General features: G+C 33.9%; 1 protein-coding gene across 2 annotated transcripts; it reads left to right on the top strand.

The window, feature by feature from the left end:
- Positions 1–8,305: 8,305 nt before the first annotated feature.
- Positions 8,306–12,637, top strand: LOC127127724 (uncharacterized). Of its 2 annotated transcripts, none has more exons than XM_051056988.1 (5): positions 8,306–8,493; positions 10,299–10,517; positions 10,619–10,672; positions 10,936–10,987; positions 12,223–12,637. In XM_051056988.1, the coding sequence occupies exons 2-5, from the start codon at positions 10,432–10,434 to the stop codon at positions 12,406–12,408; spliced, it is 378 nt and encodes a 125-aa protein (XP_050912945.1). In that variant the 5' UTR covers positions 8,306–8,493; positions 10,299–10,431; the 3' UTR covers positions 12,409–12,637. The 2 variants fall into 2 exon arrangements, with proteins under 2 accessions (XP_050912945.1, XP_050912944.1); XM_051056987.1 differs by having other exon boundaries at positions 8,309–8,493; positions 10,340–10,517.
- The last annotated feature ends 1,253 nt before the right edge of the window (positions 12,638–13,890 follow it).

The following is a 13,890-nucleotide window of genomic DNA, read 5'->3' as shown; positions in this document are numbered from 1 at the left end:
AATATAGACATAAGGGCAAAAGGGTAATTATACACATAAGTATTATCACAGAAGGAATTGTCAGATCACATGACATTTTCGTGTCTTGGGTAGCAGTGATGTGTTGCTAGATACCGCTCACTGTTTATTATGTTAAATACGTGATTTAATATAATTGCCAACGTCACGAAAACCTACAGGGTCACACACAAAGGACGGATTGATGAGAAATAGAGTGACTAAGGAATACCGTAAGGTACGGTGCCCTTAAGTGAGTTATAGAGCATCGTAAGGTACGATGTACTTGAGTAAAATACGAAATATGGTAAGGTACCATGAGCTTAAGTGATTTTGGGCATATTATAAGATATGGGCCAAAATACACTTAAGTGGGCTTTTAGCTTGAAGCCCACACAAGTGGTTCTATAAATAGAACCCTTGTGCAGAAGCAAAAATTTGCGGTTGCATTATTTTCGTTTTCTCACTCTCTCTCTCTCACTCAAAGCCTTCACTCGTACCAGCTAGCACTGAGATTGAAGGAATCCGTTCGTGTGGACTGAGTAGAGACGTTGTCATCGTTCAACGTTCGTGATCGCTTCGTGGATTTGCATCAAAGGTTTTGATCGTCACAAGAGATCTGCACCAAAGGTTTCAATCGTCACAAGAGGTAAATATTCTATCACTGATCATGACCATTCGTAAGGATCTCTAAAGGAGCAAATTTTTAATTTCCGCTGCGTTTTGGACCGCAATTCTCCTTCACCTACACACCATATTCAATGACTCCCCCTGAGCAACAAACCCAGGTGATTGCTCCATATATACTTCCTCTTCAAGATCACCATGTAAAAAAGCATTTTTGATGTCAAGTTGATGAAGAGGCCAATGTCAAATGGCTGCAATGGCTAGAAGAAGTCTAACAGATGTCATCTTGGCTACAAACGAGAAGGTATCACTATAATTCAATCCAATAATATGAGTGTATCCTTTGGCTACCAAGCGAGCTTTAAATCGATCAATTTTACCATATAGACCAACCTTCACTGTACAAAGCCAACGACAACCTACTAAAGATTTCCCAGGGGGTAGAGGAACCAATTCCCAAGTACGGCTGCTTTGAAGAATACACATTTTATTAATCATTGCTTGCCTCCACTCAGGGTGAGATAATGTTTCACCTGGAGTTTTAGGAATAGAAACAGAAGACAAAGAAGACAAACAAGTATATTGCAAAAGGGAAAGACGATGATAACATAAATCAATATAATATGGAGAAGGATTTCGTGTTTGACGTATACCTTTTCGAATGGCAGTTAGAAGATCGAACTCAGGTTGCAGATCAGATATGGTGACGGCGGAGGCATTAGAGGAGAGTCTGCGATAACCTCATGGATATGTATGACCTAAGGGACAATGACAACAGGCGTTGGGTGACGACGCTGATATGTTTGAAGTGGTTGAGAAGTGGGGGGGGGGGGGGGGGGTCATGAAGCACAGACTGATGGGGGATAATGGTAGGCGGGACATTAATAAATGCCACAAAAGGTATGAGAGTACTTTCTTGAATGGGCTCTGGAGTTACATGACTAGAATCGAAATATGGAACAGACTCGAAGAAGGTAACATCGGTCGATAGGAGGTATCATTATAGAGTATGTGAATAACAATGATAACCTTTTTGGGATTGATGATAACCAATAAAGACATACTTTAGTGATCAAGCTGATAGTTTATCAAGACCAGGAGAAAGATTGTGTATAAAACATGTGAACCTGAAGACCTGGGGAGGAATTGGGTGAAGTGGGGAAATGGGAAAAGGATTGAATGAGGGATTTTATTGTTAAGGATAGATGAGGGAATTCGATTTATAAGGTAACATGTTGTTAGCACAACATCCCCCCAAAACCAAAGTGGAACATTACCATGGAGAAGTAGAGGGTCATAGTGGTTTCTACGAGATGCCAATTTTTGCGTTTGGCTACCCCGTTTTGTTGAGGTGTGTGAGGGCAAGATGTTTTATGGAGAATACCGTTGCGTGGCATAAATTTTTGAAATTGTTGGGATAAATATTCACGAACATTATCACTTCTTAAGGTACGGATAGACACACCGAATTGAGTTCTTATTTCTTGATAGAATTGTTCAAAACTAGAAAATAATTCAAATTTATTCTTCATTAAAAATAACCACGTGCAACGTGATAAATCATCAATAAAGGTGACAAAATACCTAGATTCAAGAGTAGAGAAGGTACACGAGGGACCCCAAACATCGGTGTGAACTAAAGCAAAATGGGACGAAGCTCGTTTATTGACTTGATTGGGAAACTGACCACGAGTGTGTTTCCCTAACTGACATGACTCACAATGTAAATTATATACCTTCGATAAATTTGGCACTAACTTATGTAGTTTGGAAAGACTAGGATGACCTAACTGAGAATTGATAGTGAGTGGAGAGTCTTTGACTGAGCATGTCTGAGATGACACTAAGAGGTAATAAAGGCTTTGACACTCAAATCCGACGCCAATCGCCCGTCCCGAACTTCGATCATGCAGGGTAACATTGTTGTTAGTGAATGTGACACTACAATCAAGAGAACGAATTAAACGACTGACTGAAAGTAAATTAAATGGACAATTAGGTACATAGAGACAAAAGTAACATAGAGAGAAGATAGAATTTGAACAGTACCAGTCCCTTCGGATCGAGTTTGAGAATCATTGATAGAAGTTATAGTAGGTAAGAAACCAGATGTAGAGAGAGAAAAAAAAGATTTTTATTACCGGTAACATGATCAGATGCACCAGAATCAAGGACCCAAGGTCCAAGTGTTGGTGTAAGCCCTAGAGGCCAATACTTTTGGTACTTGTATCGAATTATTTATTAATAATAAAAGGCTTTTTTTTATTATGTTTGTTTAATAAAGTCCCTAGAATAGCTAGTCCGGTTAATGTATCAAGTATGACTTAATCATGAGATCACATTAAACATAAGGACACTATTCTTAAAGTATCCGTAGTCGAGCTTTATTGTGAAGTGGGATAACATTAAAGCATTAAGACTATTATGTATATAGACTGATGATCACATCTCATGAATCATGGATAAGGAGTTATCAAGTCTTAAACATAGGTATGAATATTAAGAGTAATATTTATACCGGATTGACCCGCTATGAGAATACTATGTAGAAAGTTATGCAAAGTGTCATAAGTTATTCTCATGGTGATAATGGTGTATACCACTCTTCGACCTGAAACCACTATGGGCCCTGGATGTAGAGTCGGGTGCTTTACTGCTGATCAAACGTTGTCCGTAACTGGATAACCATAAAGACAGTTGATGGGTACTCCACAAAGCATGCTGAGGGACATGAGTGACCTAGATGGAATTTGCCCATCCTGCGTAACAGGATAAATGTCTATGGGCCCAATATTGAAATGGACAAGGATGACACGATCTATGCCTTGTGTTCAATATAGACATAAGGACAAAAGGGTAATTATGCATATAAGTATTATCACAGAAGGATTGTCAGATCACATGACATTTTCGTGTCTTGGGTAACAGTGATGTGTTGCTAGATACCGGTCACTGTTTATTATGTTAAATACATGATTTAATATAATTGTCAATGCCGCGAAAACCTACAGGGTCACACACAAAGGACAGATTGATGAGAGATAGAGTAACTAAGGAACACCGTAAGGTACGGTGCACTTAAGTGAGTTGTAGAACATCGTAAGGTACGGTGTACTTAAGTAGAATACGAAATATGGTAAGGTACCATGGGCTTAAGTGATTTGGGCATATTATAAGATATGGGCCAAATACACTTAAGTGGGCTTTTTAGCTTGAAGCTCACACAAGTGGTTCTATAAATAGAACCCTTGTGCAGAAGCATTCATTTTGCGGTTGCATTATTTTCATTTTCTTTCTCTCTCTCTCTCTCTCTCTCTCTCTCTCTCTCTCTCTCTCACTCAAAGCCTTCATTTGTACCAGCTAGCACTGAGATTGAAGGAATCCGTTTGTGTGGATTGAGTAGAGACGTTGTCATCGTTCAACGTTCGTGATCGCTCTGTGGATCTGCATCAAAGGTTTTGATCGTCACAAGAGATCTGCACCAAAGGTTTCAATCGTCACAAGAGGTAAATATTCTATCACTGATCATGACCATTCGTAAGGATCTCTAAAGGAGAAAATTTTAATTTCCGCTGCGTTTTGGATCGCAATTCTCCTTCACCAAGAAAAAATGATTGAGAGAGACAAGCAGATGAATTATTAGTGTGTGCTATCGAAGCACTAGAATCTAAGTTCTGATAATTCTGATACCACCTTAGGAAATCATAGCAGTTTGGCGTAAAATTATGAGGAGTTGCCATGAGTATCTGAAGAGAGAAAATATCACGTGAACCGGGTGAAAAAGGCTCTGTTTGAACTGGATGGTAGCCAGACAGACAGGCATGCGCGGGGCAGCGGCGGAAAAGGGACGACGGTCGGATCGAATGGTGGGATTAGTTTTCCAAAACGTTGCCGGAAGGTTTGCCGGAACAATAATGACGACAATGGCGACAAGGTGGTTACCGAAGAATTTTGAAAGTGGGAGGCAAACCGGAGTGATAACACGATTTGCAAAAAAAATAAAAAATTCTCACCGGAAGACAGTGGATCAACCGGGTAAAGCACAACGATGAAAGAATTGCCCTTTAGATACCTTGTTGAGATACAAGAGACTAAGAGACATTTGAATAAATCGTGTGTTTTGAGAAGGACTACAAAAACTTTATTATATATAAAAAGATTATAACTAATTACATGATATAATCGATGTGTGACTATTTCTATATATAAATATTCTTGACACTATATATTTACAAATATCAACAAAATGTATATCTAATGTTCTAGTTATAATATGTGGTAGGTTTATATATAATGTTGAAGATCAAAGCTTTTGTTCTAAACTGCTTTATTGCAAGATTAATCTCATTTTTGTGGGTTGTAAATATTAAAATCAAAATCCAAAGTGCTCAGTTAATTTATTTTCAAATTAAAAAACATGCATCTATATTTTAAAGGACTATGCTGCTTTAAATTTTCATTGCAGTTTAGGTGATAAATAGGCACAAATATCCTTTGAAACTTTTAATCCAAGCGAAACTTGTATAATTTAGTAATATAATCTTTTAAAAAATTCAGTTTTAGCTGAATTTTTTAAGTGATTTGTGGATAATGCACAAACCCACCCTATCTGAAATTGATAGGTTTTTCTGTTGTAAAGAATGTTAGAATGATAACTTTGATAAGGATTTCTTTGATCAATCTCATTGTAGTTCATAGAAGGAATCTGATAATGATGAAAATAATATGGTGTTAATAAACGATTCCGCAACATGGTAGTTTTTCTGATATTGTCCTCGTGGCGGGTTCCACAAATTTTAGCAAGTAGTAAATTATATATCATTTAAAATGCACAAATTTTACTTTAATCATTTAATTTTTAAATCCAAAAATGATTCAACCCATAATTTTATAATTTTCAAAATAATTCTTCACTTTCACTAAAATTTATATATTTTGTCACATTTGTCAATTTATTTTTGGGTTTAATGATAAAGTTATAATAATATAAAAAAGTTTTACACTATCATTTAATAAAAATATATTATTTTATATTTTATTTAAATAATTTAAAATTTTCAATCTAATTTTAAAAAATATATAATTAATATTAATTGACCGTTTTAAATAAATTTACGCGGTTACTACATCATCAATTTTTTTTATACTTAGAATGTCATGATATGGAATATGGTGTTGTGTAGGTATTATTTACCAAATATAAACTAAGATGAAAAAACGTACAAATTAAAAAAATTTGATTTAATGTATTTTTTAAAAATTTGATTTTACCGAGAAAAGATATTAATCGATTTTGAAAATATCAAAAGTTTCTGTAAATTAGGGTTCATGGTTTCTCCTTATAAAGGATATTAATCGAATAGAAAATAATCGTGTATTCCGTTGATTTAACTGTGTGAAATTAGGATTTATACTTTCTCTTTATAAACCAAAAAAACCTTGAATCAAAAAAGTAATAATCTGGGTTCAACTTTTCTATTACAATTCTCTAACTGCAAAACCCTCACAAAACCACATAAATCTTCAGCAGGAGCATCCTCCCAACGCACTGATATATCTCCCCGACGACCTCATTGTCGACGTGCTTTCCTTTCTTCCACTCAAATCAGTGGTTCGATTGAGGTGTGTGAGTAAGACATTAATTTCTCTCATCTCCGACCTTCCTTTGTCAAATTGCATCTTAATCGATCCGCACGACACGACGAACTCAAACGCGTACACGTTTTGGAATGGAAGACCGTCTCCTTCACAACATTCCGCAACATGGTAGTTTTTCTGATATTGTCCTCGTGGCGGGGTTCCAAATACGGAGCCAATTCTCTCTATCAGATTCACCATACAAGCAGACTAATCCATTGCAGGAACCAACTATATAGAAACAGTCCTTGTCTTTCAATTCATAGTAAGGATCTTCAGAAAGATTGAAAAAGATTGGAGGGTTTTCAAACATACGAAAAGCTGTGAAGGAGACAGTTTTCCATTCCGAAACGTGTATGCGTTTAAGTTCGTCGTGTCGTGTGGATCGATTAAGATGCAATTTGACAAAGGAAGGATTGGAGATTGAAGGAGATTTCTCTTGTGAATGTATTCAATCATGGTTAAAGAACAAAATATTGAAGGAGATTGAAGTAGAATGAAAGAAAATGGGGTTGGAGGGTAAGAAGTTGTGTGAAAAAACATGGGAGGTGCACAGAGTATTTATAGATGAAACAGAAAATGCATGCGCCAAAGGGTTAGGCGCCACACGCACAAGCACATGCATGTGCCGGATGCATGGCGCATGTGCTAAAGAGACATGCATGCGCCAACAACTCCGACGCCTCCATGCAATGCTTTGGTAAAATGCGCCAAGGGAGCTGGCGCCTCCTCTTAGGATTAAATGGATGCGTCAGATAAACTGACGCATCTGTTTGGAAAGATGGTTATTTTCGTTTTTTTTAAATGTTTATTTCAGTATTTAATTTAGAAATTATGATTATTTAAAAAAATCAAATTGAGAGGTTAGATCGGATTTTTTTGTTGTTGCCCAAAAATATACCAAGAGCAAAAAAATAAAAATAATTACTCTTTCCTTGTAAAAATTACTTTACTTATTTAAATACATGATGGAATCATCTTCGTAGTACTGCTTCAAACAATAATCATGTTCACTTATGTATTAGTAAGATCAACAAGAGAGAGGAGAAAAAGACATAGAAGGTGAGATGTTTACAAAGTAATCATGTTCACACACACACATATATATATATATATATATATATATATATATATATATATATATATATATATATATATATATATATATATAATTTTTTCCCTTAGTGTTTTTAGAGTGAATTTCTACGGATAATTTAATTCTTTGTTCTGGTTAGGATTTTGTTGTAATATCTCTGTCTCTCTCTCCCTCTCTCTCTCTCTCTCTGTGATAAATTTCAAAATTTCAACTTGTTACAGTAAAATAGTTTATTGTATGCGGTTATTTAATAAAATTTGAAATAGAAAAAGGCTATAGTAAAAACTTATAAGCAATAAGAATATTTTCATCAACAATAAAAAATAAAACTATTCAACTAATTTTTAAAAGTGAAAATAAGATTTTACTTACACTACTTGCAACATAGATATCCTTAAATATTTACAAATATATCTTTCTCTCTCTCACATCAATCTACAAAATAACAACAACATGAATAAGTGTTATCGTATAATCTATTATAGAAAATCATCACATATTTTAAAAATTGATGGAAGAAAGAAACCCCAATATTTGACATCAACCTCTTTCTCTTACAAGGAAGATTGATTCAACACTAACACAATCCAATACATAAACTCACAAAATCATATATCATTCACAAAATCATCAACTACACTAAGATCTCTTTCACTTTAATGAATACATTGCAGATATTAAAATATGCATTTCAATTCCAGTAGGTCTAAAATCATTTTTGACTTTTTCATTTGATTTTATTGAGATGATTTTTAGACTACAATTGAAAATATTGAAAAATAAATATATGAATAATGCAACCAAAGTTGGTAAAAAAATCTAAATTTAATTGAAGTATTATAAAGAGAAAAAAAACATAGAAAGTGACAATCCTACAATTCTTTGATCATTATCTAAAAGATATTCTCCTATCAAAACTTTCTTCTATCATTCAACTCTATCAAATAAACATTATAAACAATAAACAACAACAATAAAGTTGTTACTTCACTTTTGATTTTCCAAATAAAAAATAAATAAAAGTTCAAAAAGCAAGAAAGTAGAAACAGAGAGATAAAAGTTCATTGCGCAATTTCCTCACATCTTTCTTCTCATACCTTCAATCTGTACACCAACCGTCTACTATTTAATCAAAGGTACCATTTTTCCTGCTTAACTTTCGTTTTTCTCAATTCTTTTATCAAGAAGTAGCTTTTTTTTTTTTTTTTACTTAAATGTCAATGTCAAATTTTCAGAAAGAAATGGTATTGAAATATGCACAAGAATTACTTATGTTTAGTAGCTTTAAACTCTTATGATTAGTAACTCTTTGATTTGTATAGTTGTTCTAAAAAACTTGTTTATTTGTGTGAGGCTTCTTCACGAACGAGTGTAAGGTGTTTGTAAAATTAACTGAACCAAATTATGGAAAAATCAGGTCCTGCGTGACAAAGATACAATTGCTGCTTTCTTGTTTGTTTGAATTCTTTATGAGGCTGAAACTGATATGTGCTAAATGTTAAATATTCATGAATAGCTTATAGTGTTTCTAAGCTGAAATGTGTTGCTTCTTAACTCATATATAGAATAGTTTTTTTGCATCTTACCATGCTTTGTTTGCAAAGTTATCAGTTAAGTGAGTCATTTTGAAGAATTATTGTGTCAAGGTTTAACTGTAAATTATCGGTTAAGTGAGTCATTTTGAAGAATTATAGTGTCAAGGTTTAACTGTAAGGTGAGAACTTTAAGCAAAGTTATGTATTCTAACCACATATGATTAGAGGTGTTTGCGGTGCGGTTTGTGCGGTTTTGGCGATAAAAATCATCCGAATCGCAAGAGAAAAAAGCATGCGGTTTGGTTTGGTTCGGTTGGCTTTTAGAAATAAAATCAAACCAAACCAAACCAAACCAATGCAGTTTGGGTTGGTTCGGTTTTTTATAATATTTTTATTGTGCCATACATACACCTATAGAGAACAATATAGCTTTATATTTAGTCATTCATACATGACTAAATAACATCAAAACTCATCATATTTAGACAAAAATGTTTCATTCAATATACAAAAAATTAGATTAGACAAAAGTGGAATAAAAAACATATATAAATAGTAGCATAAAATAATATCGAAAACATTATATTAAATCATAAAAAACATATGAGATGAGAGATTAGAGAAGATGAAAAAAAGAACATTAGAGATGCGAGATTGAGAAAAAAGGTGCGATAAAAATGTAATTAAAAGAGAAAATAGTAACATAAAAGATGAAAAAGAAAGAACATAAGAGATGACTTATTAGAGTAGAATAGGCGAAACCAACATGGAAAAGAAGGCGATAAGAATGTGTGATACTACTATGAGAGATTTAAGAAGGTTGAAATTGAAATCCTAAGCGTGAGTAAGAGAAAATCGTTTGTAATTGTAAGGTTAAGGCATACTAGGTTTGATGTTTTGGTTGGATGTGGGATAAGTAAAATTTGGGTTGTAACATAATGCGGTTTGGTTTGGTTTAGTTCGGTTTGCAAAATACAAACCGCAAACCAAACCAAACCGTGCGGTTTTGTTAAAAAATGACCCAAACGAATCCAAATCAAATGCGGTTTTATGCGATTTCGGTTTGGTTTGGTTTGGTTTGCGGTTTTCTATTGGGTTGGTTTGGTTTTGAACACCCCTACACATGATTGAGTCAGTAAAATTGTTAGCACAATAACATTTTAAATTGATATAGTTTTAATGAGATTGCGTATTTTATCTTTTTTGTAGTTGTAATCTCTGTACCATTTAAGACTTTATATTACTAGGTTGACATTTATTTTGAAACAACAACCAAGCCTTATCCCACTAAGTAGGGTCGGTTACATGGATCAGCTTTTGACATAATGTTCTATCCTGGACCATGCTTCTATCCAAATCGTTAATCTCGAGATCTTTCTTAATAACTTCTCTTATAATCTTTCTAGGTCTTCCTCAATCAACGCAATGAGTTTTAAATGGTTTTCAGGTTCAGGTGACCTTTGTTTCTGGCTATCAAGGCAAGAGTTTATTTTATCTTTAAGCCCTTCATAGACTCAGTACAGAAAAGAAGTAAGAAAGATGGAATCCACAAGTTCCACAGTCAATGTTCAAAGTTCTAGACAATCCTCAAAGCGGCTTCTGTTTGACCAACGCTATGGATGGGTGTAATCCCTCTCTTACTCTCTCTGTCATATCTATTAATCTTGTTGCCACTATATTTGATAAATAGTATTATGGTGATTCACTATTGCTTACTATCTAACAGAATTGATGAATGGAAACATCCAGCAGAGGAAGCACTTGTTGGTGGCCGAGGAATGTAAGATATTTCCCTGTTCTTTTAAATCTTTTTTATCTAGTTTATTAATTAACAAGACAATGTTACTTAGAAGAAAAAAAAGAAGCTTTATCACATATTTTTAAGCCATCTGCAGTTCAGTGGGTAGACTGTTTCTTAAAGAAATGACAAGAATATGAATTCTTTTCTTTCTCTGGCATTTTTGCGGCATAACCTAAAGCTGCTAAACAACAAATTTTCTTTTGAACTTACTAATTGTTTTACTTTGGTTATCCTTGTGAAAGGTTTTGCATACTCCCACTTGCCAAAAGTTTGGTGCAGATGACCTCACAGTCGGTAAGATGAACTTTATCATTGTTAGATGTGTTACTTTGATTTTCACTGTTACTCTCTTTACTAATTTTCTCCATAATTTTTTTGTAGCAATCAATTAATTGCATACTTTGTTCTTGGCATGCCCATTTTGATTTGTACTTCTTATAGCTTGTATATTTACATCTCTCCCTTATAGTGATAAGTTTTTATAAGTAATATCTGATATTCTTAATGGGTTTTCAGATTTTCCCCTGTTTTAAAAGACACAACTAACATGACATTTTTTAAATATAAATAAGTTATGTGCATGTTCAATTGGTATATAAATAAATTATGACAATTTTTGCACTATATGATATTGCACGACTGTAAGAGTACCTGTTAGTCGGTGGCAGTAAGTACATGTCTTATTGACTCTATTTGTGGTTTAATTAGGTTATCTGTGTGTGGGTTTGGAGTGTCCCTTCTGTTCCCTTATAAAAGAAGGTCCTGTTCGCAAATATAAAATCTTTCAACAGGAGTGTTATTGTACTTTGCAGTGAGTCTGATGGATTCATCATGCAATACCTAGTATATATGCCTCAACTTTGTGAATACCACGTTGTGTTATGTAAGACTCTTTAGAGTGTTGCTATAAATAATAGAAGCCATTTGCCATGGTAAGGGACATCAAGAATTTTTAGAATCAATACATGATTAGAAATTTCATAATATAACTTAATAACCTTAGGGACCTGACTCCTTTTGGTCTAGAGTTGGTGAAAGTTGTGTACAACTACAATGTAATGGATAGGGCTATGATGGGTTGATATTTAATTTCTGAGCTAAAATATTTATAGGAAGGGAAACCATATTCTTTATTGCTTGTTTTGGACTTTGTCATTTGTCAAAGCTTGGATACGGTTAGGAATTGATTAAGTTGGAGGATCGAATATTGTTCGAAATTATTGTAATAGATGGCTAGATGGAATACTAAATTACGGGTTGCCGATAAGCTTAAATGGTAAAGGCAATAATAATAGATTCATTAGGGAATACTACAAGCATTAAGATAGAAAGCACCAGAAGGCATCACAGGTATCTATAGCTATTTTTAGTTCAAAATAAAATTATAGTGTTGATGATTTATGAACTAGAATATGAGAATGCTTCCCCAGTCAACTAACTATTGACAACTATTTTACCCTTACGGCACATTGATTTAGGTAGAACTGTTACTCCATCATTTAGCTTACACAACCCACATTTTTCTGCAGATAAACCTTGGTGTTACATCAGCCATAAAAGCTGCTGAAAACCCACAGGCGTTTTCCTTGCAGACGCTGCAGAGTGCTCTAGATGAGGGTGTTCGCGATTTTGTGACATCTTTGAAAATCAACAAGTGTAAAGCTTTCATCCTCAACAAAAGTCCTTCCCTCTTCCATGATGAGAGCAAAGAATGATGAAAGACATAGAATTTGCTTCCCGGGAACAGTTTGTGTTTTACTCTTTCACCAATGCTTAACTTATTTAAGTTATGATAGTAGCCTTGTGATGCATTTGAAAACAACTTAATTAACACTTAGTCAATAATCATTTATCCTCAATTACTTATGTATAAGTCATTTATATGGTGAAAGCGAAAATGTGGTTGAGTTTTGATAATAAAGTTCAAAATGTTTTCATAGGCTATTTTAGAATGTTTATTGAAACTAGTTTAAAGTAATTTATAAATATGTCAAATTATTCTGAATCCTAAGACACATAGCTAACAGTTTAGAATCATATGCATTTGTGTGCATTGTTCTTAGCATGAACATTAGATGCCTGTATAAATAGACGATTGATATTCACCATTAATGCAAGTGATCAATTCTGCACTTCTTTTCTATTCTGTTAAAGATTTTTGTTATGGATTGTTCTAGTTTTCATAACTCTTAACATGGTACCAGATCTAAGTTAGTTGCTAAAGGATATAACAAAGTAGAGGAATTAGATTTCTTTGATACTTTTTCACCTATTGCTAAACTATCCAGTTCAGAGTTCTTGCAATTGCTTCAATAAAAAATTGGAACTTGCATTAGCTAGATGATAATAATGCATTTCTCTGTGGAAAATTGCAATAATATGTTTACATGGACATGCCTTAAGGTGTCACATGTACCAAGTCTAATAAGTATGTAAACTTATCAAAAGCTTATATGGTCTCAAACATACTTGTAAAAAATGGTATGAGAAATTGACTTCTCTATTAAAAAAAACTACAGCCAATCATCATCAGGCCATTCCCTCTTCATGCTTCAAACTGAGAATGAGTTTACTGCATTAGTTGTGTATGTTGATAATATAATATTAGTTGGCACATCTTTGGACGAATTTAAGAAAATTAAGATCTTGGATGATAATGTCAAGACGTACTTCCTTGGACTAGAGGTGGCTCATTCTAAAGTTGGCTTATTCTTTCTCAAATATACTCTTCACTGTTTATGCCCAACATTATCCATCATCACTTGTCACGGCAAGAAAATTAGGATTTTAATTACTTGATAATCGTCGTAACTCTCGTAAAGACAGTAATTACGATGGCTTACAACAACCGCCCTTATATTTTTAAAAAAATAATAAATATTGCAACGATTATTATTAAACCGTCCTAAATTCAAATGTACGACGGTCACAAAAACCGCCCTTAAATATAGGTTACGACGGTCACAAAAACCGCCCTAAAATATAGGTTAAGACGGTACAACAACCGTCACCCCCCTAAACTTAGTAACATAAATTGCAACCTTAATAAAACTGAAAAAAAATCATCAAAGGTCACGACGGTGAACCAACCGTCGTCCCTCTAAACTTTTCAACACATACTGAAATTTTAAAATATTTTTTATGAGATTAAAGGTAGTTCACTGTCAGTGTAAACTTCTTTTACACCATCATCCAAT

The sequence above is a fragment of the Lathyrus oleraceus genome, chromosome 3 (genome assembly GCF_024323335.1).
Source record: "Lathyrus oleraceus cultivar Zhongwan6 chromosome 3, CAAS_Psat_ZW6_1.0, whole genome shotgun sequence".
Taxonomy (NCBI): Eukaryota; Viridiplantae; Streptophyta; class Magnoliopsida; order Fabales; family Fabaceae; genus Lathyrus; species Lathyrus oleraceus.
The sequence above is the reverse complement of the archived record's forward strand: the minus strand, read 5'-3'. Positions and strand labels throughout refer to the sequence as shown.